At 56.4% G+C, this 21,984-nt stretch overlaps 1 protein-coding gene across 8 annotated transcripts; it reads right to left on the bottom strand.

The window, feature by feature from the left end:
• Nucleotides 1–2,602: 2,602 nt before the first annotated feature.
• SPRY3 (sprouty RTK signaling antagonist 3) lies at nt 2,603–21,573 on the bottom strand. Of its 8 annotated transcripts, none has more exons than XM_064159281.1 (3): nt 21,503–21,573; nt 13,042–13,994; nt 2,603–2,746 (listed from the first exon to the last, which is right to left on the bottom strand). In XM_064159281.1, the coding sequence occupies exons 2-3, from the start codon at nt 13,945–13,947 to the stop codon at nt 2,639–2,641; spliced, it is 1,014 nt and encodes a 337-aa protein (XP_064015351.1). In that variant the 5' UTR covers nt 13,948–13,994; nt 21,503–21,573; the 3' UTR covers nt 2,603–2,638. The 8 variants fall into 8 exon arrangements, with proteins under 8 accessions (XP_064015351.1, XP_064015349.1, XP_064015350.1 ...); XM_064159279.1 differs by lacking the exon at nt 21,503–21,573 and adding an exon at nt 19,085–19,391; XM_064159280.1 differs by lacking the exon at nt 21,503–21,573 and adding an exon at nt 18,813–18,907.
• Nucleotides 21,574–21,984: the final 411 nt, after the last annotated feature.

Raw genomic sequence — 21,984 nt, 5'->3', positions numbered from 1 at the left:
GCGGTGTGTGGTGGGAAAGGGAGAAGATGGGCACTGCTGTGCCCCAGCCCATTCACCCTTCTGCCAGCTGCCATCCAAAAGAAAAGGGGCCTCCAGATCCCTGCTGGAGTGGCCTATTTTTGGCGTGGATCTCCTTGGGTTCGCCCCGGCGGCTGCGGCGGGGGCGGTGATTTCAGGGCAGGGAAGCTATAGATAACTGATCCCAGCCAGGTGTCAGCTTCCTTCATTTAGTTTCAATTACTTCGTCTCCTCAGCCCCCGGTGAGAATTTGCCTGGTGTCAAATTCATTTGGTCACCTCCGTGCCTGCCGTTGTCTCCTCGGAGGTTCTGCTCCACGTGTGCTGCGATCTGCCCCCCCCGGGAGGGTGTTACAAAACAGCTCTGCTGCTCTTGCAGCTCCCTCTCCTTCTTGGCTTCCTTTGTGCTCTCAGCACTCCTCGTAACACACCTGCAGTGCTGTGCCCAGTTTTGGTCCCCACAGTAGAGGAGGGACACTGAGGTGCTGGAGTGGGTGCAGAGAAGGGCAACGAGGCTGGGGAGAGGTCAGGCAAACATGGCCTGTGAGGAGCGGCTGAGGGAGCTGGGGGGGTTTAGTCTGGAGGAGAGGAAGCTGAGAGGGGACCTTATTGCCCTCTACAGCACTCCTTAGCCTGGAGAGGAGGAGGCTCAGGGGAGACCTTATTGCTGTCTGCAACTACCTGAGGGGTGGTTGTGGCCAGCGCCAGAACGAGAGGACACAGCCTCAGGCTGTGCCAGGGGAGATTTAGGCTTGAGGTGAGGAGAAAGTTCTTTACTGAGAGAGTCATTGGACACTGGAATGGGCTGCCCGGGGAGGTGGTGGAGTCGCCGTCCCTGGAGCTGTTCAAGGCAAGGTTGGACGTGGCACTTGGTGCCATGGTCTAGCCTTGAGCTCTGTGGTAAAGGGTTGGACTTGATGATCTGTGAGGTCTCTTCCAACTCTGATGATACTGTGATACTGTGATACCTAAAAGGAGGCTGTAGTGAGCCTGGAGCTGGTCTCTTCTCCCCAGTTACTAAGGATAGGACAAGAGGAAATGGCCTCAAGTTGCATCAGGGGAGATTTAGGTTGGATGCTGGGAGGAAGTTCTTTCCTGAGCAGGTGGTCAGGCACTGGAATGGGCTGCCCAGGGAGATGGTGGAGTCACCATCCCTGTAGGTGCTTACAAACAGTGGATGTGGCACTTGAGACTATGGTCTAGTGATGAAGGATGCTGAGATGAAGGTTGGACTGGATGATCCTGGTGGTCCTTTCCACCCACAGCGATTCATAGCAATTAGATGTTGTGCTGAGGGATTTGGTTTAGTCAGGGACTTGTCAGTGTGAAACTCATGATTGAACTCTGTGCTCTTGAAGGGCTTTCCCAATCTAAGACATTCTGTGATGCTGCGATTCTGTTGGGGTCATGCAGAGCTTCCAGGAGCAGCAATGGTGTGAGCAAGCTGAGAAGAAAAGGTGAGGAGCACAGTTTACAGGGTGGGAGAGTCCTCTCTGCTGTTCAGGATGTTGAAAGTAGGTTGAAGCCAGGTTAGAGACCAGGCTGGAGCCAGGTTGGAGACCAGAGGTTGGTCTCTTCTCCCAAGGAACAAGCGATAGGGCAAGAGGAATTGGCCTCAAGTTGCCCCAGGGGAGGTTTAGGTTGGACATGAGGAGCACTTTCTTACCCTTCAGGGTTGTCAAAGGCTGGCCCAGTCTTCTCAGGGCAGTAGTGGAGTCTCCATCTCTGGAGGGGTTTCAAAGCCATGAAGATGTGGTGCTGAGGGAGAGGGTTTGGTGGTGACCTGGTGATGCTTAGGTTCAACATTATGAGCTTTAAAGTCATTTTTGCCCACAGCCAGCCTCAAACTCCCCTGGTGCAACTCAAGGCCATTTTCTCTTGTCCTGTATCACTTGTTCCTTGGGAGAAGAGACCAACCCCCACCTGGCTCCTACCTGCTTTCAGGAAGCTGTAAAGAACCAGCAGGTCTATCCTGAGCCTCCTTTCCTGCAGGCTGAACAGCTCTGATTCCATCAGCTGCTCCTCACCAGCCCTGTGCTCTGAACCCCTCTAGACCTTACACCAAGCTGTAGCCCACACCTGCAGTTTAAGTCTAGGTTCTGCTGAAGTTGAATCCTCTGGTGGACCACCTTTAGGAGGAAGCATCCCCATGCTTGCTTACACTCCTGGACACCTGTTGACCTGCCTGTGATGTTCTCTAGGTGCCACCCAAGCCACTGCTGGCATGTCTCCACTCCCACTGGCAGGGCTGGTGACAGGGTCTCACTGCCCTGCCTGCTGGCTGCCAGCAACAGGGGGGCACCTCCACTCTGGTGGTGGTGGCAGCAGCAGTGGGGACCACGAAGGACATGATGTCACATTCAGATCCGTTGGGAAGCTGGAAGAAACCAGCATTTTCCCGTGGAACAAAAAGGCAAAAAGGGGCACTTTGGCTCTGGTTTCAATGAGAAAAGCATAAATAGACAGGGGGGGTGGGGTGGTGGTGGCTGCCCTGGATTGATTAGTCGTTTCTGCAGATGATAATTGCCCAGCAGAAGAGCAGATCCTACTGTTCCACACACGTGTCCTCCTGGAGAACACCAAGGGGCAAGGCAAGTGGGGAGAGGAAAAGCAGAAAGCCTTCAGCAGCTGCCCAGGAGAAGCTGGAGTTTGGGTTTGCAGTGCAGCAGGATGCTTTCACTCTGCAGCTGGCCAGAAGAAATGCTCTCAACCTCATCAGCTTCAGGCACCTGCAAGGGGAGGAGGGCAGAGGTTTCAAAGCCATGGAGATGTGGTGCTGAGGGACACGGCTTAGGGGTGACCTGGAATTGGTGGGTTAATGGTTGGACTCTAGGAGCTTAAAAAGTCGTTTTCCCCCATGCCCAGCCTCAGGCTCCCCTGGTGCAACTTGAGGGCATTTCCTCTTGTCCTGTCGCCTGTTCCTAGGGAGAGGAGACCAACCCCCACCTGGCTCCAACCTCCTTTCAGGGACTGGAGAGAGGCAGAAAGTCTCCCCTCAGCCACATCTCCTCTGGGCTGAGCAAGCCTGCAGAGCCAGAGGCTGAAATGCTGCAGGAGGATTACAGTGGTAACCCCAGGAGGATCACCAGCCCCACAACTTGGTGCACCAGTGCTCAGTAGCTGCTAAGGACAAGGTTTAGGGCAGGAGTGAGATGTCCAGAGGAAAGAGCATGTCACTAACTGGACTAAAAACAGCAGGTGAACCTTTTGTCACTCCTGCTTTTGTGCCTCATCCACAGTTTCAGATCCTCTCTGCTGTTTCCTGATGTGTGTCTGGAGTGTCCAGTCTGATGCTGGTCTCCAGGCTGGGGCACTGGAGGTTGAACCTTCATCTCCTGGGCTGACTGGAGAAGCTCCATGCTGGTTCCACTACTTCAGCAAAGCTGAAGCCCTGGTGTCTGGCAGAAAAAGCTTATGAGCATGACTCAGTCAGCCTCCAAATGCAGCAGCAAGGAGCAGGAGTCTGCTGTGAGCTGCATCCTGATTTGGAAGCCAACCCCGTGATGTTTTGCAGGACCAAAGCAGGAGGCTGTGGGATCAGGGTGCAGGTGGTGCCCAATGCTCCTAAGCAAAAGGACCATGGCACATCACCATCACCTTGGGGGCCAGTTTGTGCCTCTTGCCCTTTATCCTGTCACTTGGCACCACTGAGTAGAGCCTGTCCCCATCTTCTTGCCCCCCACCCTTAAGGTTTTGCTGAGCATTGGGAAGATCCCCCCTTCTGCAGGCTGAGCAGCCCCAGGGCTCTCAGTGTCTCCTCATTCCATTTCCCAGATATCCTTGAGCAGCTCTGGCAGCAGGACATGGGGGACAACAGCAGACTGCTCTCCTGTCTGCCTGGGCCAGAGCACCATTAGCTTCTGCAGACCAGAGCAATGGTCAGAGGGCTGCAGAGCAAATAAGCTGCCTTCAGCCTGACACAGAGGATGACTACAACCAGGCAAGGACACCTTTATGGTTGTGGAGAGGCTACTCTGCAAATCCCTCCTGCTCCGTGGTCCCTACATCCTACAGTGGCAACAGGGACCTGGCTTAGACCTTCCAGTTGGTCCTACCCAGGTCTCTGCACTCTCCATCTTCACCAGGAGTTAAAATCCAGCCAGCATTTCACTGTCCCTTCCTCTCCTCACCACCGTCACTGATGAAGTCACTGATGAAGCAGCACTTTGGCTCCTCGGGGTCAGCTGAATTCCCCTGCTGACCCACTGCAGCTTCAGAGCTGCTACCTTCAGATGTCTCCTGCCTGGAGAGCTGTGGAGAGCTCCTTGGTAGTCAGGGAAGAGCGTTCAGGGCATGAGTCATCTGACCTATTTAGGCATCTTAGGAAGAGATGAATGAGTCCTTAAGAGGGCTTGTTTCTTTCCACTGTCTAGACAGCCAACCTCTCCGCTGCCAACACCTCCCCCCTGCTCTCCTGGAGCACACCAGCCACTTCTACCAAGCTGGTGAGGGATAGGTGGCTGCTGGTGGGTTTCCAGCCCAGGCAGAAGGTTGGGTCATAGAATCATGGAATGCTTTGGTTTGGAAGAGATCTTAAAGGTCATCGAGATCCAGCTCCCCTGCCATGGACAGGGACACCTTCCACTAGACCAGGTTGCTCAAAGCCTTGTCCAACCCAGCCTTGACCACCTCCAGGGAGGGAGCACCTAAAACCTCTTTGGGCAACCTGTTTCAGAGTCTCACCGCCCTCACTGTAAAGAATTTCATCCTGATCTCCAGTCTAAACCTCCTCTCTTCTAGCTCAAATCTTCCAGGGTCACACCTGGACACCCCAAGAGGGATGTGAGCTTGGCCTGACTGCTGGCTCTGAAGACAAGGAGACTGCAATTCCACAGGGGTGGGAATCCTGAAACCAGGAGGCAGCAGTGTGACCTCATGGCCAGGAGGCCAACTGTCTCCTGTGGCCAGCAGATCAAAGGAGGTTCTCCTCCCTCTTTACTCTGCCCATGTCAGGCCACATCAGGAGTACAGGATCCACTTCTGTGCTTTCCAGTTCATAAGAGGCAGGGAGCTACTGGAAAGAACCCAGTGGAGGTTCCAGAGATGCTGAAGAGAATGTCTTGCAGGGACTGAAGTCCCCAAGGTCTCAGGGATTTCCTACCTCAGTTGCTTCCTCTTTGGCTACAGGAGTGGACCTTTCCTCAGGGATCTGGGAGAGCACACACAGACATTTCTGAGGTCCTTCTTCAGCATCAGGACAGGAGAGACTTCATGGAGCTAAAAGGGATCCCCCAACACTCAGCCCAGGCTAGCAGGAGCCCAGCCACACTGCACCCCACGGCTGAAACAGGAGGCTGAGCCATAGCCTGGCCATCATCAATCCCAAAATCCCAGAAAGGTGTGGGTTGGAAGTGACCTCTGGAGATCAGCCAGTCTAACCCCCTGCTCAAGCAGGGGCACTGACAGCAACTTGCCCAGGATCACAATGTCCACCTGGGGCTGGAAGCTCTCCAGAGAAGGAGACTCCACATCCTCTCTGGGCAGCCTGCTCCAGGGCTCCAGCACCCTCACAGCAAAGAATTTTCTCCTCCTGTTCAGCTGGAACTTCCTGGGTTCCAGTTTGTGCCTGCTGACCCTTGTCCTATCACTGGGCACCACTGAAAAGAGCCTGGCCCCATCCTCTTGCCCCTCACAGGTCCTTTAGCTGCTGCTGAGCATTGCTCAGATCCCCTCTCAGCCTGCTCAGCAGCCCCAGAGCTCTCTGCCTTTGCTCCTCACAGAGATGCTCCAGGCCCCTCAGCATCTTTGGAGCCTCTCTCCAGCAGTCTCTTGTCTCTCTCGAACTGGAGAACCCAGAACTGGACCCAGCACTCCAGCTGTGGCCTCAGCAGGGTAGAGTGGAGAGGCAGAGAACCTCCCTTAATCTGCTGGCCACACTCTTCTGGATGCCCCTGAGGAGACCATTGACCCTCTCAGCCACATTGCTGCTCACATTGAATTTTTTGCCCACCAGCACTCCCAGGTCTTTCTTCATGGAGCTGCTTTCCAGCAGGTCAACCCCTCACCTAGGGGTTGGAGAAGATCCCTTCCAACCCAATGCATTCTGTGGTTCCACCAATGAAGAGCAGAAGGAGACCCCACTCAAAATCCATAGATACTTTTATTGATTAGTTGCTCTAAGTGGGGCTCCTGAAGCCACCTGTGGAATCCCTTCTGTCACCTCAGCAGTTCTTCAGGAGCAGCTGAGAGCTTTGCAAGAGGAGAAAACCAAACAGAGGAGGCTGCCTTAAAATAAATAGGTTATTATTAATTATTATTATTATTATTGTTGTTGTTGTTGTTGTTGTTGTTGTGCTTTTTCTTCTTTTTTCTCCTTATCTCTAAAATAAACTTTTCAAATAAATACTTTGGTTTTGGGGTGGTTTTTTTTATTATTGTTTGCTTGTTTTGCCTTTCCCTCCCCCCACCACCTTCTCCTTCAGAGGTGGACAAAAGCATTGTCAGAATCCAACCACCAGCTTGGTGTAGCTCAGAAGAAGGAACTCAAAGGAAGACAGCCAGGAAGGAGATCTTTATGCAGTGTACAGGACACCTCTGGACCAGCTCTGTGGAGAATCTTCAGTCCTTGCAATGAGCCTCTCCTTGGCAGCCAAGGGGGATCCATCTTCTCAGGAGAACTTTCTGCTAAGGACATCTGGGAAGGTAGAAGGCTGCAGAGGGAACTGCTGAGATGGGGTGAGAAAGGGAAGGGGGAAAGGGGGTCTGGTGGGGTAGAGCAGCTGAGCTGGTCATGGTAGCCCCAGGCTGACCACACACCTCCCACCTGATGATGCAAGGGTGTGAGAAACCTCCTGTGCCAACACCCAGTTCAGTTCATCAGGGTGGGTTTGACCCTTCCCATGCTGAAGCCCTTTGGGGTGCTGCGGGGAGGTGCAGCAGGAGGGAGACCCAACGAGAGACCTCATGTTGCATCCCCTCACCCAGCACTGAATGTTCCCTCTGCCCCACAGAGGTGTGTGACCTCTCCCTAACCATCCAATCTGTCCCTCCTGCCCAGAATGCCCCTCCAAGAGGACCCTTCCAGCCTCCACGGCTTATGCCTTCAAGGGATTCTTCTGCAGCATCACCCCAAGCAGAATAACAGACCTCACCCACACAATCCCGACCTGTGCTCGGGGAGAAAGAGTCCACAGGAGATCCTGACACCCACTGAGAACCACCCTGAAGCAGACCAAGCCCAGAGAGATCACAGCTCTGGTTTGGCCCATGTGGACCAGATGCTGACCAGCAGCCTTCAGCTGTTGCAAGCACCCATATAGATCTGGGGGCTCCTTGGTAAAGGCAAGCCTGAAGTGGGTGCTGCTGGAGGCCAAGGAAAAGCTCCGGGGTGGGGGGTACATCTCTCAGCTATCCTTCTCACTGGACTTCCACTCTGTGAAGACCTCCAAGCTTGCTCCAGCCTCAAAACAGCCAAGGGACAGCAGCAAAGACTAAACTGAGCAAGCAGGTGCTGGAAGCAGCAGGTTTGGGCTGTGGTGTCTCCTGCCCTCTACAGCCCTGCCCTGCAAGCCTGTCAGCAGCTCCTCCCATTCCACCTCTCATCCCTCTTTCTTGCTCCAAAGCAGCCATCCACAAGCTGTCACTCCGTGTTTTGGCATCTGATGTAACCATCAGTTACTGGAACTTGTCCCTCAGGCTTTGGGTTCATGGAGAGGAGCAACAGCAACCCAGGGGGATTGTATGGAATTGGAGAGCTGAGTCCCTGCTGTTCTTTGATGTTTTTGTCTGGCACTGATGTTTGTCAGGGGTGGGTGCACAGCACCCCAAGGACCACTTCTGCTCTTCCACCAGGATGGAGCTGGTGGAGCTGGCTGGGGAGGAAGACACCACCTTGGTCTCTGGAGACCCTTCCTCATTGGTGCTGGGACCAACCACACGTTTGCCAGCAGGGAAAGAAGGAAGCAAGACCAAGCTTGGAGAGAGCAAGGAGCAGCTCTCCTGTGGATGGAGGATTGGAGGCCTGGGTGGGAAGTGGGTATTCCTGCATGAGGAGCAGAGCAGGAGGAGCTCAGGTCCTGCTCAGCAGCTCCTGCCTCCTGCTCCTTTGGCACCTGGAGTCTCTGCCTAAATCTGCCCCACAGCTCCACGTGGCTCCTGGCAAAGGAGCCCACAGGGAGACACCAAACATGGATAAATCTTCCCTCAGAAAGTGGCTTCATTCTTGTCAAACCACAGGGGTGCAGGGGAAGCAGAGGAGCCACTGTGTGACTCTCCCAGAAGAAAACCAAAGAGGACACATCAGGACAGGGAAACCCAAGCCTCCAGCATGAGCAGCTGAAGGCAAACATCTGGAGCAGATGTGGTCTGACTCATTGCTGGGTGGGGCAGGAAAGGGGCTCACATCCCAAATCAAACTTGGAGTCCTTGCAGGGAAACCGAAGTATCTAGCAGATGGAGAAGGGGAGGGAGTAAGATGGGTCTGCTCTGAAGATGTGAGGAACAGCTCAGGAGAAAACCACAGTGGGAGGCTGCCTGCAGCCATCTTGACACCAGATGAGCTCAGAGAGCCTCCTTGGAGAGTTTCTGGCTAATTTCTGCTGAAAGCAAGGAGCTGAGGCCACACCAAATGGGGCTGGAACCAGTAACCCCATGTGAAGCTACCTGTTCCTACCATCAGAGTACAGACTTCTCCAGGCACGCAACTATATGGCTTGGATGCGGCTTTGCTTGGTTGCAGAACCTCAGGATCTCAGCATGGTGGAGGCTGGGAGGGACCTCATCCAGTCCAAACCCCCCTGATAAAGCAGGGCACCCACAGCAGCTTGCCCAGCATCACAGTGACCACCTGGGGCTGGAAGCTCTCCAGAGAAGGAGACTCCACAACCTCTCTGGGCAGCCTGCTCCAGGCCTCCAGAACCCTCACACCCAAGAACTTCCTCCTCCTGTTCAGGTGGAACCTCCTGGGTTCCACTTTGCACCCACTGAGAAGAGTCTGGCCCCATGCTCTTGTTATCTGCCCTATAGATACTGATGAGCATTGTGGCCCTTAACACAGTTAGACCAAAGCCCTGTGCTGGTCTTTCAGTCCTTGGTGCCCATCTGGGGTTCTCCTCCTCCCTCTGGGTCTCTCCTCCTCTCCAACTCCCTTCTACTGTCCTTTATCTCATAAAATGTGTCTGAGCTTTGCCATTTCTTGTAGGTGAGACAGGCAGGAGACCTGGCTGGGCTCCTCACCCAGGCTGTGGCACCATTCCCTGGAAGAGGCAGGACTTTTCCACTGACCCAGAAAAAAAGCCCATTAGGTAGAAGGCTCCTGGCAGAGGTCCTGGTCTCCTGCCAACGACTGAAGGTAAGTAAGCTGCAGGAGTAGCTCAGGGCTTCTCCTGAGCAAGCACAACTGGCTCCAGGGAGATGATCCATGGGCAACCATCTCCTCATCCTACAGTTCCAGCACCTGGAGGAGGTCATCCCCCATTGCTTGCATGACTTGAGAATGATGAAGCTTCACATGTTGAGTCACTCCACCATCAGGAGAGGAAGCAATGAATTGCAGAGCTACCGAGGTGGTAACTAAATTTACAAGCAGGAGCCGCTGAGAAAGGAGGAGGAAAAAGGAGGGGGGGGAGGGAGAGGGGGAGGATCAAATCAAATCAAATCAAAGTGGAGCAAGTTGGAAGGTTCTGCTCAATAGATTTCTTCAGAGGGCTTCAATGAACCATTTCACATCCTCCATCAAGAGAGTCCCTCAAATCCCTGACAGAAAGGGGAAAATTTTTCCCCACCTGGAAAAAAAATCTTGACATGCTTCAGGAGGAAGGAGTTTAATCAGCACCAGTAGAAGAGCAAATCAAGGAAGGGTCCTCTTGCTGGAAGCATCACTGGAAGCAGGAGTCAAGAAATGATTGGCATCTGGGTTAAAACGTTGGGTTTCTGTTGCTGCTGCCAGAGGGACACAGGCAGATCTGACGGGGACACAGCCCTCCCTCCACTGGGCATCCTCTGAGAAGGTCGTGGTCTTGTGGAGACACCACCCTGATGGTGTGGACATGGCACTTTGGGACATAGTTTGATGGTCATGGTGGTGTTAGGTTGATGGTTAGGGCTTAATGTCCCAGAGTTCTCTTCTAACCCAAAACAGTTGTGCAGTTTCAGAGACCAGGGCTGACCAACCACACAGATATGGCCTTCTCCTCTCTCAGTGCCAGGAGATCCTCGCTGTGACCCAAAACATCATCCCAAACTCTTCTCAGCTTATGGAACTGGGGGCTCTATTTTTGGCCCAGAAGCATCTTCCACCTTTGGATCCAGATGAAATCAGGAGGAGGACTTTGGTAATACCCACAATGTGGAGTCTCCATCCCTGGAAGGCTTTCAGAGCCGTGGAGATGTGGTGCTGAGGAACATGGTTTGGTGGTGACCCGGCAGTGCTGGGTTAAGGGTTGGACTCAATGATCCTAGGGGCCTCTTCCAACCTAAACTATGCTGTGACTCCATGCCCCAGGTGAAAACATCACAGCAAGGATGGGATTCATCTCCCCTTCCACAGGAGGCATGAGTTGAAGGGTAGGGTCCCCCTGAGCCACAGAAGCCAGGCACTGCCAGAAGATGAGTCAATGGAGGATGTTTTTGAGCAGGATGAATCACTCCCTGGAGCTGCTTCTCCCCGCAACAGAGGCAGCTTGGATCAACCACAGCTTTGAGAAAGCAAGATACAGAAAGAGGAATCCCACCACGAGAGTCTCCTCCTGCCTCACCCTGCAGCCAGAACTCAATCCTAACCTTCTCTGTCAAGCAGGACAACTTCCAAGCCTTCTCCCAACTACCTGGGGATGAAAGGTCTGGGATGAGGGATAAACAACCTGGGAAATCATCACCTCCCAGCATGTGCCAGTGGGTCAGGAGGCCAAACCTTGCATCTGGCACCCATCACAGCCATATCATGAGGATGATCAGAGAGAGACCTACTTGGCCTACCCATAGATCTACAAAAAGAGATCCACAGAACTCTCCCTGAGGAGGTGGTGGAGGGAAGGTGGTGACCAGCCCCACATGGCAGGTTCATGGAGCAGGCCAAGGGACATGTTGCATATATTTGTCCAGGGAGAACCATTTGCTTCCCTCTGCTCTCACACCCCTCAGAAGGAGGACAGGTTGCCAGAGCTGGACACTGGGACATCATGCCAACTCCAAGTGATATCAGCAGGGTCACCACCAAGCATCTGTGAGTGGAGATGAGGCTGAGCCCAGCACCAGAAAGAGCTCCCCACCAAATACAGATGGACTTGTTATCATCACAGCAAGGTGAAAGTCTCTTCCAACCTCAACTGTTCTGCCGCTCCATGCCCCAGCCACCAATGTCACACCAGGGATGGGACTCGTCTGCCCTGCCACAGGGAACCACAAGTTGAAGGTTTGTGTCCCTTTTGAGCCAAGGAAGACAGGTTGGCAGAGCTGGGCTCTGGGACATCATCCCAGCTCCAAGTGATGCCAGCAGGGTCACCACTGATAGCTGGTACCACACAACTGTAAGCAGAGATGGGGCTGAGTCCAGCACCGGGAGGAGCTCCCCACCGACTGGGCATGGGCATATTATCATCACAGCACGGAAGCCACACAGGACTGACCCTGATTCAGGTCTCCTTCTGGTCTGCAGATGGCCCAGCCCCAGGGCTTGGCTCAGACCCATCCCCAGCTTGCTGAATGCCCTCAGCAGTGCCAGCATGGTGCCACAGGGAACACAAGGTGAGGATTCAAAGGCAGCTTCTGCAGGGAGGGAAGGTTGAATTCCATCTTTCATCGTCTCCTTCTGGCTCTCTGGTTCCCTCCAGCCCAAAGCAGGAGCTGCAGGAGGTCCCTAGCAGGGAATGCCCCAGGCTTAGTGTTGAGAGATGGGGAGAGCAGTGGAGGGGCAGCTGTTGGCAGGTAGGTTTGGGCTGTTTCTCCTTTCAAGTGAATTCAGTGCTGGTGGAAGGTGCCAGATTGGGGCTGAAGCACAGAGTCACTGCTGGTGGCATCTGCATGGTGGTGGGCTGGAGACGGATGGCAGTTCCCATCCTGGCCAGGGTGGTTGTGCTCTTGGAGGCAGCCCTTGAAGGCTGAAGAAATGAATGGCAACTGCAAACCAGCTTCTCTCTCTCAGCCAAGTCCCAAAGGGGACCTTTCCCTCGTTGCAGTTGGGCAGAAGCGAGTGGGCTGGGCTGCCTCCGACAGCTCCTTCCCCTGCCAGAAGGTTTCTGAAGCTTCCCACACCTTCCCTTCCTCTTGCAGACAGAAAAAATATGATGCCACCTCCTCTGGAAGCTCGTTTTGCTTCTCCCAGCTGCTTCCAAGCCCAGAGAGAAGCCACCAGTGGGACTTCACAGCACCCCAAGCCCCTTGGGGAAAGCAGGCCTATGGCCAAGTCAGAGGAGAAAAGTGCTGAGGAGATATAAAGAGAGCAAGGAGAAGGTCTGGCTGCTGGAGGACCCTTGCAAAGATGTGTGGTTGACTCTGGTTGACCTGGTGAGACACTGGAACAGGTTGCCCAAGGAGGTCATAGATGCCCCCTCCCTGGAGGTGTTCAAGGCCAGATGGGATGAGACCTTGAGCAACCTGCTCTAGTGGAAGGTGTCCCTGCCCATGGCAGGGATGTTGGAACTCGATGATCTTGATGGTCCCTTCCAACCCAAACCATTCCATGATCCTACATGAATCTATGACCTGCCTCCTTCCCTCCCTGGGAAGAACCACACCATGGGTAAGGGCAGCTCCTAAAACCCTCTGAGAGCAGAGCTCTGAGTGCCCTCCGAGCCACCCTTCTCCACTGCGGAGGGCATCACCAGCTCTCTCTGCCACTCTTGGTCCCTCACCTACCTGTGCAAAACCACCATTTGCTGCCAGCTCGGTGCCAGCTGCCCTGGTCACCCTGCCACCTTGCTGTTGCCAGAGGTTAGAGGACCCCAGTAGGGATGAGATGGGTGATTCTGGGGTGATGGTGGGCAGGGGCGGGTGTGTGTGTGTGCTGCAGAGCTGAAGGAGAGGGATGGAGAGGGGGAGGAGGAAGAGGAGGAGTAAAGCCTTCTTATCCTCCCTGGCAGGGTCATACCGGTTTGTCCAGGGTCTTGGGGAAAGGCGTGCTGCTGGAGGAGGAGATCTTCCTGCAGACCGTGTTGGTGTGGCTCTGGCAGCGGCAGCCGGGTCGCTTGAGACCGTCATAACCCCGCTGGCACAGTTTGAGGCACCCCAAGGTAGGAAAGTAGCAGCAGAGGCAGGGCATGAAGAGGGAGAGGAAGCTCATGGCAGCCCAACGGGCGCAGCAGGAGCCCGGCCCGCAGGAGCAGGGGTCGTCGGCGCAGGTGTCCTCGTCGTCGGTGGAGCAGTGGTAGAAGAGCCCCTTGACGCAGCAGAGGCAGGTCCCGTAGTCGAGGAGGCTCTCGGGGGAGCAGAGGCAGCGCTGGTTGCAGAGCCAGCAGGAGGGCAGGCTGCGGGCGGCCGTGCAGCGAGCGCACTTGCAGCGCCCGCACTCCTCGCAGATGAAGAGGTGGTGGTGGCCGTGCGGGGGAGGCTTCTCCGCTGCCCCCTTCAGCGGCGACTCCTCGGCTTTCGGCTCGCCGGCCCGCGGCTGCGTCCGCACCAGGGAGTGCCCGGAGTGGGAAGGGGTGAGGCTGCTGAGGAGGCGCTGCTCGGAGGTGGTGGTGCTTTGGGAGACCGAGCTGGCCGTGCTGGAATGGCTCATGTGCTGTTGCAAAGGTGGCATCTGGTGGCTGAGGTGCAGGTCCTGGAAGGTGGAAGACGCCAGGCGGTCCTGGGACCACTCTTGTTTCTGAGGGGGTTGGGCCAGGGACGGGTTGGAGCGGGTCTGCTGGCAGCAGCCAGCCGGGCGCTCCACGTAGTTGTTGCTGGCACGGATGGAGCGGATCTGGTCGATGGACAGGACCTGCTGGAAGTCCTCTGAGGGCGGCTCCATCGTCTCGTCACAGCTGAGCTCGGCCGCGCTGGAAGAGAGCTGCATCTCCAGGAGCCAGGGCAGCCCACGGCATCAGGGAACATCTACGAGCCCTAAAGGATGGGGCAGGAGGACAGAGGAGACGTTAGAATGGATCCATCCACACAAAGCAGGAAGCTGGAAGCTGGAGAACTCCTCTGAAGTGGTTTCCCTCAACCAGACTCAAACGACCTGAACAAGAAACGACCAAAGGATGCTGATGCAACAGGTTGCCCAGGGAGGCTGTGGATGTCCCCTCCCTGGAGGGGTTCAAGGCCAGGTTAGGTGAGGCCTTGAGCAACCTGCTCTAGTGGAAGGTGACCCTGCCCATGGCAGGTGGATTGGAACCAGATAATCTTTAAGGTGCCTTCCAAGCCAAACCAGTCTGCCATTCTATGAATGACCTTCTGGGCCTGAGGAGACATAATCTCCTGTGAGACCTGTCCCTCGAAGCAGGTGGGCACAGCATCTCTGCCTGCTTTACAGCTTTTTGTGGCCCTGGAGGATTTTCCACCCCTTGCACCACTGGAGTCACTCCCACTGTCCTCTCTGTCCCTGGAGCAAGCCCCACCTTGCTGCCATGCTGATGGATCATGTTTTGAGGAAACACTTCCTGAGTCTGCTGCATCCACAGAGAAGGTCAGGACCATCTGAAGTGTCAGGGAGGTGACTACAGCAGGGATTGTCCCCCTGGACTGGGCACTGCTGAGGCCACACCTCAAATCCTGGGGTGGGTTTTGGGCCCCTCATTCCATGAAGGACATTGAGGGGCTGGAGCAGGTCCAGAGAAGGGCAGTGAAGCTGGTGAAGAGTCTGGAGAACAGGGCTTGTGAGGAGTAGCTGAGGGACTTAGGGTTGTTGAGCCTGGAGAAAAGAAAGTTGAGGGGAGACCTTCTGGCTCTCTCCAACTCCCTGAAAGGAGATTGGAGACCTGGGGTTGGTCTCTTATCCTAAGGAACACGTGACAGGACAAGAGGAAACATCTCCAAGTTGCCCTAGGGGAGATTTAGGTTGGACAAGAGGAAAAACTTCTTCCTCTTGAGAGTTGCCAAGGGCTGGCCCAGGCTGCCCAGGACAGTAGTGGAGTCCCCACCCTTGAAGGGGTTCAAAGCCATGGAGATGTGTTGCTGAGGGCCATGGTTTGGTGGTGACCTGGCAGTGCTGAGTTAGTGGTTGGACTCAGTGAGCTGAAAGATCTCTTGCAGCCAAAACCATTCTCTGGTTCTCTATTTTTGCAAGGACTCTCATGTCCCACAGCTCCTCACCTGCCCCACAGCTCCTCACCTGCCCATGCCTGCAGCAGCTTTGACCTCATGGCTTCAGCACCATCACCAAAACCTGGGGATGCCAGACTTTGCTGGTAGCATCTGGGTGAAACCTCTGTGGGGCTGGGTCAGGAGGGGTTGGGGGCCTCCTTCTCTGGGGAGACTCCAAATCCAGCTGGACTTCATGACCTTGGGCAACCTGCTGTGGGCGTCCCTGCTTGAGAATGGCAATTGGATTGATTGATCTACACAGGTCCCTTCCAACCCCACCATGCTGAGATTCTTCAGAGGGAGAAAGAAGCTTCCAACCTCTGTTGCCTGCCAAGGGGAGCTGCCCAGGAGCTCCGGAGAGTGGAGCCATGAACTCATCCCATGACAACCCCCAGTGAAGAGCTTCCCACAGCACCTCCAGGGTTCAACCTCAGCCCCACGCTCCCTCTGCTTCCCTAGGACAAAGCCACCCTCTCCTGTGGCAGACCTGAGCAGCCACCCCTCAGTGAGGCAGGCACTGCCACCCCCCCTCGGGCTGCAGGAAGGCTCCATTCCCATGGGAAGCTCCCCACCAACACTGCCTGTGGCCAGCGGCCGGTGGCGGCCAAGGCTTTCAGCTAGGTGAAGTGCCACAGGTAGAATCTCTTCATGCAGCAGAGAGAGGCCAAGGGGAAATTGATTTTCATGAGCTGGGCTGACCTTGAGGAGCAGGAGAAAGCAAAGGCAGCTTGGCTTTGACTGCTGAAGGAAGATTTGGTGGCTCCCATCCCCCTCCCCAGCAAGGAAAAGGCAACCGAGCTGCTTGGATTCAGGAAACAGCAACCGAGCTGCTTGGAGTGGGGATTTTCTGGCCCAAGGAGCAAATACTCAGGTCCATCTCGAGTGAGATGCTCTCTCCACTCTCTGAGGAGATGCAGACAGTCAGTGAGTCACTGTCCTGGGCCACCCTCCGTTGATTCAGACCACCATGAGATCCCAAGAGGAGTTAGGAGGGCAAGGGTGAGCTAGGAAGGGCTTTGTGAGCACACTGCTGGGATGAGAATGGGCTGTGGTGGCAAACAGCCCCTCATCAGCTGCTGTCTGCTGCCATTGAGCTTCTCAGCTGGGAAGGTCTCACACACCAGTGACCTGAAGCCCACCCACTCCCCAAAGCACTAAGAGACATCTCAGCCTGCAGTGAGGATCATGCAGAGGGGAGCAGAGAGCAGCTTCGGTGGGTTCCCATGTCCCTCATGACCCAGGGTCCACCTTGTGGTGGGATGAGACCACGCTGACTTACACATCACCTTTGGGTGTCCATCCCCTCTAACCTGTGCACTGGAATTTGGCAGCACTTGGTATTAGGACTTCACCAGCAAGACCTCCCCGAGGTCCTCACGTGGGGCTTGAACCAAGGTGTGACCCAAAGGGGACAGACTGCAGCAGAGGATGGTCCCACTGTGATGGAGTCATGGAACTTGGGAGATCAAGAGCAACCAAAGGGCAGACCCAGCCCAGCTACACCCAGTCCTCTCTGCAAGCCCTGGATGGAGCTCAGCAGACACAAGGAGCCTCAGGCACCATGCTTATGCAGGAGGAGATAGAGATGACAGGGGACACTGAGGAGGAACAGAACCCTGGTGACAGCAGAGAGGGCAGCTGGTTGAGGACAGCCAAGATCTGGACACAGCACCCTGGGCAAGAATGGTTCTGAGAGGACTCCCAGCACTGAAATGGGGGCTGAATGCTCCTGGACCAAGATCCCCAGGAGCAAGGGTCCCCAGACTCCTCTGGGATCCAAGGGAACACAAGCCAGAGGATCTGTGGGTCCTCCAGTCCCATGGGATGGGAAGAAGAGGGACTGAATGACCAGAGCTAGGGCCACAGTCCTGCTACCCCCTTCCTGCAGAAGCCCAGTTCTCACTACTCACTCCCAGCCCTCCCTGCTCCAACCCAACCCTGGGGGTACAACCACTCCTCATCCTGGGGGTGCAATCATTCCTCATACTGGGGGTTCAACCAGTCACATCCCGGGGGTGCAACCAGACCCATCCTGGGCATACAATCAGTCCTTATACTGTGGGTTCAACCAGTCACATCCTGGGTGTGCAACCAGTCCTCATACTGGGAGTTTAACCAGTCACATCCTGGGGGTGCAGACAGTCCTTATATTGGGGCTACAGCCACTCCATATCCCAGCCCCCACTGGTTCTACCACCCCTGAGCCACACTGCTAGACCCCTCCCTGCCTACCTGTCCAGTGGGGGGGGGACCAGGACAGCACGTCCCTCCTCCTCCTCCTCCTCACCCACCAAGTCAGTCCTGCAAGCTGGGAGAGCTTTATGGCCAGCAGCAGCCCCAGACCCATAAACTGGTGTGACAATGGGGCCAGAGGAGGGGTGGTAAAAGCCAATGATTTACAGGCCGGAGGGGGCTGCAGTGGGGGATCCAGGTGGGACAAAAGGGACTTTTTTGCCCCAAAGGGACACCCCTGGCCCCATTCCAGCTGCTGTGGGGTGGTGGCAGGATGCTGGCCCTTCCAGAGCTCCATGTGACTTGGCCCACGAGTGGATGTGGATCCAGCCCCCAGCCCCACTCTCACACAGCCCACGTAGTGCTGGGTGTGCAGCCCACTCGTGTGCTCCACTGCACACACAGCCTACATGAGACTGACCCACGCCTGCTCCCAGCCCCACTGTGCACACCCCACATGTGTCCAGGACCTCAGTCCCCTCCACACTGGCATCTTACTCGTGTCCAGGACCCACATCTCCTCAGCAAACCCCATGCATGTCCAGGACCTCCACCCCCTCCACACAGACACCCCACCCATGTCCGAGACACCCACTCCCCTCAGCACACAGTCCCCCCATGTTCAGGACACCCATAGCTTTGCCATGCACCCTCATGCGTGTCTGAGACCCCCACGTCCCCCAGCATCACCCTGCACTCACAAGCCACGCAGACCCACGGCCCCCCATCTCCTCAGCACAGACCCCACGCACTGCCAGGACCCACAGCGCCATGCAGCCCAGCATCACCCCGCACACAGCCCGAGGACCCCCCCCAGCCCCTCAGCACCCCCCCCACGAGTGTTCAGGCTGCACAGCCCACATTCTCCAGCATCACCCCACGCTCAGCGCCCGTGCAGATGCGCGGTCCCCCCATCCCCTTGCCACAGACTCCCAACTCGTGTCCAGGACCCCAGCCTCCTCGGCAGCTACCTCAGGTGTGCCCAGGACCCCAGCCCCTCAGCACACACCCCACACGTGTCCAGCACCCTCACCTACCCCACAGTTCCACATCCCGTGCAGCTCTATGGACCCCGACCCCCTCGGCACACACCCCACCCACGTCCAGGACCCCTATCCCACAGACACCCCACACGTGCCCAGGACCCCACCTCCCCCAGCATTGCTCCACACTCACATCCCGTGCGGGTCCACGGAGCCCCATCCCCTCGGCACACATCCAGCGCATCTCCAAGCCCCCAACCTCCTCAGCACATCCCCCACACGTGTTCAGGACCCACATCCCCACCTACCCAAGCAGATCCCCATCCCGTGCAGATCTACGGACTCCCAGCTCCTCGGCACAGCCCCATCCTCTCCCCCCCCCCCCCTCCCACCCGTGCCCAGGACCCTCATCTCCACGTACCCCAGCGTCACTCCACACTCCCAGCCTGTGCAGATCCAGGGGCCCCCGCCACCTCGACACAAACCCTCTCCACGCGTGACCACTATTGCCATTTCCTCAGCACCCCTCCACGCACAGCCAGGACACCCCCCTCCCTCATCGACCTCCCCCATCCCCACCTCACACTCACTCCCCGTGCAGCTCCACTCACTCCCATCCCCTCATCACCCCCACCCTCTCCGTGCCCAGCCCCACGCGTGTCTCCATCCCGCAGCCTCCCCGGGCAGACTCACCCCTCCTCCTCCTCCTCCTCCGCTCCATCCGCCCCCGGAGCGCGGAGCTCAGGGTTGGTGTGTGTGGGGGGGGGTGGGTTTCGCTTTAGGAAGGACCAAGGCGAGTGGGCATGGAGCCGGGACCCCACCCGTGTCCTCCACTCCGGCTCCTCCGTAACGTCCCGGGTGGGTTTCCCACCAGTTGGAGGTGGATGCAAACTGGTGGTGGTCGCTGGTGGTGTGTGGGGGCTGGGGATGGGGGGGGGGGGGGTTGGTGGCTGCCCGCTCGCATCGCTCCCCCCCCCGGCTTCTGCTGCTCCCCTTCCCGGAGCTGCGGCTCTTAACGCGCGGCCCCAGTGGCGTCATCCACTGGAAATGGAATCGGCCCATTAGTGGTCCCCACAGAGCCACTGGGCATCCGCTCCCCAGATAATGACCGCACCAGCACCACCGGCACCGGCCCCGGCACCGCCGGCACCAGCCAGCAGCCACCACTGCAACAGCTCCGGCAGCCTCCCAGGGCTCCTGCTGCTCTGCCCTGCGCCCAGAGGGAGAGCACAGCCTGCAGACCCCGGCACACACCGGGACATCGAGGGACAGCACAAGGCTGGCTCTGGGATAGCCCACCCTGGAGCTTCGGTACCCACCCCTAGCCCGGCAAACCCACTGGGGGCAGCACATCCTGGACCCCCACTGCCCACCAGTCCATCAAACCCACCGGGAATATCAAACTGCTGCTCCTGGGATAGCCCATCCTGGAGTCCCATGAACCCCCAGCATATCAAACCCACTGGGGGCAGCATATCCTGGACCCCCACTGCCTGCCAGTCCATCAAACCCACTGGGGACAGCACATTGCTCTCCACCAGGACCAGGGAGCACCACCCCGGAGCCCACATCACCCCCAAACTCATGCTGGCCCCTGGATATCCCACCATGGAGTCCCCCCAGCCCATGAAACCCACTGGGGAGAGCACACTGCTGGCCCTGGGACAGCCCATCCTGGAGCCCCATCACCCCCAGCCCATCAAATACCCTGAGGACAGTCAACTGTTGACCACTGGAAGAGTCCATTCTGGAGTCCCACCATCCCTACAGTCCATCAAACCCACTGTGGGCATCAGGCTGCTGGCCCTAGGACAGCCCACCCTGGACCCCCATCACCTTCCCAGGCCATCAAACCCCCTGGGACCTCCTGCTGCTGCTTCCATTCGCAGAGTCCCATCGGTGTCATCCAGTGTCGGTGGCACAGGTTGGGATCAGCTCAATCCACCACCATGGGCAGCACCAATGGTTTGGGTGCAAACAGACCAGTGCCAGCCCCCAGGCTCTGCCACCTTGCCTCCATCTGCAGATCACTCTGGAGTGACCTCCCTTGTGACACACCAGCACCTCAGGAGCTATCATGTATGCCCAGATGGTGTCCCCCCAAAAAGGTCTAATACCTGAACAGAAGCTCAAGGTGGAGGGGCTGGGAAAGGACTTTTCTGGTCCAAGATCCACAGGCCCAGTCCACACACACCCCACAGAACCAAAAACCTCAAGTTCAAGGTCCAAACGGGACCTGGACCTCCTGGCCCAGACATTCCCCTTAGTCAATGTGGGAGCAGCTTCTGGTGATGCTTCCTTGAAAGCAGCACCCAAGGGTCCTTGTGACACCCTTTGGCCCCATTTCTAAGCAAACTGGGCCTGGTCTGTACTCCCAAAAGCCACAAAGCTTCTCCTTGATGACACCAAACATAGGTAATGACCCCATCAGACCTTCCATCCTCACTTTATCCCTCTCAACCATTCCAGGTTGGTCTTTCAGTAAACATCACCACCTCAGAGAAGGCTGAGAACCTATCCCCAAGACAAGCACCTGAAGACTTCAACCATCCCAGAACCTTCTCCTCAGGGTGGGTAGTGGCCAGAGACTCCACCATACAATGGACAATGCAGGATTTGGGGATGTGTCAGTGGGTTGAGGAGGAGGAGAAGAGGAAGAGAAGGTGACAAACCACCTGTGCTGCTTGTTGCTCTAACAGAGGGGTATAAACCAGGACGATGCCACTGACCCCAGCAGCTCACTGCCAGGGAAGCTCTGCTGTCATCCCTAGTGCCTGCTCTCCTCCCATGGTTCCAAATGGTTCCCCAAGCCTAGTTTTGGACATTCCTAGGCTGACTGCTCCTCCATCTCCATGAGATCTCACCAAAGAAGTTCCTCCTGGAGGAGTTTCTCCAGGAGGATCCAGCATGCCTCAGCCTCAGGACATGTCAGGCTGCATCTCCTTGGATGCCATCAGTCCCTCCTCTTCTCCCCACTGCTACCAGCTCCAGCTTTAAAGGTGCAGACAAGACTCAAGGTGCCAAATTCCCAGCCACCACCAGCCAGCTGCTTCCAAAAGCATGTGATGGACATTCATCCCTTTCTCCTGCCCTCAAATCCATCTTTCCCACCTGGAAGCAGTGGTGATCCAGGATTTCCAGCCCAGCATCCCACGTCGTGCTCAGCCAGCACCGCTTTATCCCTCACCCGCTCCTAGGGAGGGCCAAAAAGTCACGGACATGGAGACCCAGACAAGTGGGAGGGTGGGAAGCAGCCTCCTGCAGAGTTAGTGACCACAGCAGCTCTGAGGAGGAGGAGAAGGAGGAGGAAGAAGAGGAGGAGAAGGAGGAGGAAGAAGAGGAGGAGAAAGAGGAGGAGGATTGAGGAACCCCAAAGCATTTGCAAAGCAGCGCAGTTGAGAGCTGCTCCCAAGGGAAGGGTCTGGAATGGAGCCTCTGATGGGTTTTTGAGGGGGTTAAGGGTCTGGGATGAAGCCTCCACAGGGTTTTGGGGGTTAGAACATCTTGGATGGAGTCTCTGGTGCATTTTCAGAGGTTTAAAGGTCTGGGGCAGAGCTTTCAGAGGGTTTTGAGGAGTATGAAGCATCTGTGAA

This window comes from Pogoniulus pusillus, chromosome 19 (genome assembly GCF_015220805.1).
Source record: "Pogoniulus pusillus isolate bPogPus1 chromosome 19, bPogPus1.pri, whole genome shotgun sequence".
NCBI classification, from domain to species: Eukaryota; Metazoa; Chordata; class Aves; order Piciformes; family Lybiidae; genus Pogoniulus; species Pogoniulus pusillus.
The sequence above is the reverse complement of the archived record's forward strand: the minus strand, read 5'-3'. Positions and strand labels throughout refer to the sequence as shown.